The sequence below is a fragment of the Medicago truncatula genome, chromosome 8, assembly GCF_003473485.1.
Source record: "Medicago truncatula cultivar Jemalong A17 chromosome 8, MtrunA17r5.0-ANR, whole genome shotgun sequence".
NCBI lineage: Eukaryota > Viridiplantae > Streptophyta > Magnoliopsida > Fabales > Fabaceae > Medicago > Medicago truncatula.
The window spans coordinates 12,346,652-12,350,594 of NC_053049.1; the positions used below are offsets into that span (position 1 = coordinate 12,346,652).

General features: G+C 30.9%; 1 protein-coding gene across 1 annotated transcript; it reads left to right on the top strand.

Annotated features, from left to right (window-relative positions):
* Nucleotides 1-3,004: 3,004 nt before the first annotated feature.
* On the top strand, nt 3,005-3,943 carry LOC25502309 (uncharacterized). The gene has a single exon (XM_013589463.3). The coding sequence runs from the start codon at nt 3,231-3,233 to the stop codon at nt 3,780-3,782; it is 552 nt and encodes a 183-aa protein (XP_013444917.1). The 5' UTR covers nt 3,005-3,230; the 3' UTR covers nt 3,783-3,943.

Genomic DNA, 3,943 nt, shown 5'->3' on the forward strand with positions numbered 1-3,943 from the left:
GTCATGAGTCTTAATCCCTTTTTTGTTAGGGCCATAGAATACTGTTGTACTATTTCATTTCTCAAGTTTTAATTTCTTGTAAATAACAACATTTTTAACAGAGTTACTTATTTGTTTTCTTTGTAATTTGTTCTTCATTGTATTATAATTGAATTTAACATCTCGAAAAGAAAAATTAACGGCTAATAAAAAGTAGACTAATATTCAATTTAGTCCCTCGCAATTTGTTCACCACTCAATTCAGTTGATCGAAGGTGTGGTGTGAAGCAACTTCAAAGGTGGTTCATGGTTATCACTAATGGGTACTATACGTTCAAAGACACTCCAATGTTTAACTCAGTGAGGTTTCAAGGTGATTTTAAGGGATTTCTCAAAATGAGAGTGTGTACCTTATTTCAGCATGGATATATCAATTACGTTGTACCCTTATGGCTTGGTGGTTGGGCAATCATTTAATCATAAATTGGGCTCAAATATGCTCCACGCGCATTATTTGGAGCATTGATGCATGTAGTTCACAATTGTAAATGGATGCATGATGGTCGGATTTAGGCAAGTGCACCAAATAATTTATCAAGTAATAAAGTGTAAACAGAGTATCGTATTTATAAGAATTGTCGTTCTAACTAGCCAATTTCCATTACTTATTTGGGAACCGAAAATAATAAATAAAATAGTAAAATAAAAGATAAAAGGGGTTTTTACAATTTAGTATGTTTGCAACAGAGCAGGGCCGTTCCTATGAAATAGGAGGCTCGACTCTCATAGTAAAATAGACCCTCAGTAAATTAAAAATGCAATTTTTTAAAACTTTTTAATCCTAAGAGGCAATTTAAGAGGCATAAAGGAAGACTAAAAAAAAATTTAGAACATAAAATTTAGGAGGCATATATTAGCAACATATACCAAAATTTGTCAACATTCAACGTCCATCATATAACAAAATTAGCAATTATATTTTTCAACCTTCAACATATAACAAAAATTTCGACATTCAACATATATTATTAGAACTATATATTTACAACATTTAACAAAATTAGCAATTATACACTGAAATTTTAAAAAGTAATTACTAATACGCCTTAAGCAACGTATAACAAAATTCATGTAGATAAGCTTCATTAAAAAATCATAATCAGAATAACTACTAAACATGAAACGAAATAAAAAATATTAAGCGAAAGAGATGTGTTAAGTGAGAGGAAGAAACTCAAACGTGTATTTTGGAGGCTTGGTTGAGCTTCTTGCATATCCCCAAGACCGTGCCTGCAACAGAGCAAGGGTTTAGGAGTTAACCTGCTTTTGATTGTAGAATGTTAGCGGCAGTTAGGATTCTTCAAATCCCCTCTATTTATTTGTTAGAATTAGTTAATGGTCAAACATTATTCATTTTCTTATGTCTTCTATAAGTGATGAGTTCGTGGGATTTTCGTAGTTTTTTTTTTTTTTTTTTTTTTTATGAATTTAGTGTTTAACATTATTACGCACAATTTCCAGACACATTAAGCTAAGCAAATATGTGAGGTGATGCTTAAACTACCTTTCAAAAATTATGGATCCATCAAATCAATCAAAATTAACCAAATGAGTAAGTATGTAAATGATATACACGAAATAATTAACTTTCATTTTACTTGTAAATTTGTTTATGTGATTAATGTTGATTGGTTGAAGTATAAATTACCCACAATATGTAAATGTAATATAGAAAAACTAATAGTACATAACATCGTACTACGTAATATGATATTAAAAAGTTTAGACGAATTGAATCTTGAAGCTCATTAGAATTAGGACAAATCTAATGGTTTAAGAACACTTACAAATATACTTAATTAGTGATCCTCCATAAAATAAGTCTTCACGTCAACAATAAAAATTAAACTCATATTCTTGCAGAATATGTGCTCAATTTCTTACCCATAAAATCAACTTACATTCAAAGCGTCTTGAATCCTTTATTTATAGGATCAATATTACAAAAAGTTACAAATGTCACAAAAGCCATAATAAATGTACACTATCATCAGCACTTATGGGTGTCTTCCAAAATCATTGTTAATTGTATTTAACTCGTAGACATCCATATACTATAATCTTATGGGTGTTTTCCAATGCTTGAAATCTTTTTGACTAAACAGTAGATGAGAGAATTAAAGCATTTTTAATGACAGATCCTTCCCTTCCAATGATGAACAGACATGGACAAAGGTTTATAGGATAAGAAGGACATGTTGATACAACGTGGAGTTGCTCTTTGATGAGAGGGAGCCAGTGATGTTTTCTCACACGTAAAGTAAGCATAATATTGTCATACTCATGACTACTTCAACCACTATTTTCATCTAACGATTCAAATTCAAACAACTAATTATTTGCTATAGTCTACTCCCTCATTTCAAAATAATACTCCCTTTCGTTTTATTTACAAGAGAAAGTTGACTTTTTAGATACATCGAATAATATATATATTTAGTCAAGAACTTAAACCAAATACATAAATTATTTAATGTATCTAAAAAGTAAATTGTCTCTTGTAAATAGGACCGGAGGGAATATTATTTAAAATATTCATACAATATTAAAAAATGCAATGATAAATATATATATATATATATATATATATATATATACATATATATATCTTTATCAAATTATTCTTATTAACTATTAATTTTTTTCCCCTAAAAAAAATAAATGGTCGGTCTTTCCATATAATTTCATTTCATCTAAAAAATACTTACAAAATCAATCAAATAACGTCTTCAGCATCCTCCTGAGCGTAGCTCAATTGACAAAAACATGCATTGTTATATGTCAGACTCCTCATTTATTCACCTTACAAAATGTAAATTCTACCCACTGGACTATTTAACAAAAAAAAAATAGCTTCATCAGCTTAGCATGAAAACGGTGGAAATTCATTAATAAAAAAAGTTGGAAATGCAGCCGTAAATTAAAGAGCAATACAAAGGCAAAGTTATAAGTCAAAACCAACAAAAACGGACATTGCTTTTCCAAATCATAATTCAAATACATTGAACCAACCAACCAATTACACTCTTTCTTTCTTCCCCTCTTTCTCACCGGTCACCTACCAAATCAAGATCCCAAAACTTATTATATATTCACACAACCACCTCAATTCCATCACTACAAAATTGAAGGACATAACAATATATTCATTCTTACACTAATACATATTTTCGTGCACTAAGTTTTCTACCATGGTTGTGGCTTCACAAACATTAGAAATTACGATTATATCTGGAGAAAATATTCATGTAACAGAGGATGCATACGTTGTTGTTCGAGGTGAGTCTCTTAATTGTTACACAACGAAAACGGTGAAAGATAATGATAATTGTGGGAAAAACTCAAGTTTTCTTTCATGGAATGAGAAGTTTTTGTTGAACATGCCATTGCATGCAAGGTCAATCACGTTTGAGGTGCAATGCAAGAAGTTCAAAAGTGTTCGCCCTATTGGGGTGGCAAGAATCGCCGTTTCGGATATTCTAAACGGGGATGAATCGGAAAATTGTTCACGAATTTTGAGTTATAAATTGAGGAATTGGGAAGGGAGGCAAAATGGAGTTATTCATTTTGGTGTGAGGGTGGTTGTGCCAGAGCAAAGAACGGTTACCGTGGCGGAGAAGCAACCGGTGGCGGATGGAAAGAGTTATGGTGACCGGTTAACTGGAATTGATGTTGGTACGAAGAACTCTAATGGTGCTGTTATTGGTATTCCTGTTTGGTGGAATTACCCTAACATTATTTAAATATTTATATTTTTTAGATTATTTGATTTTTTGCATTCTTGTCAAAGATTAATGAAGTCAATTTTGATGCATAATATATTATTGTGATGCATACAAGTTGAACGGGTAAAATATCACTTCAACGAATAAAATTAATGATCAATCTACGATTCAAAATCTTA

What these genes read in the sequence shown, in the direction of transcription:
- LOC25502309 (XM_013589463.3), top strand. Translation starts at nt 3,231, where the DNA reads ATGGTTGTGGCTTCACAAACATTAGAAATTACGATTATATCTGGAGAA.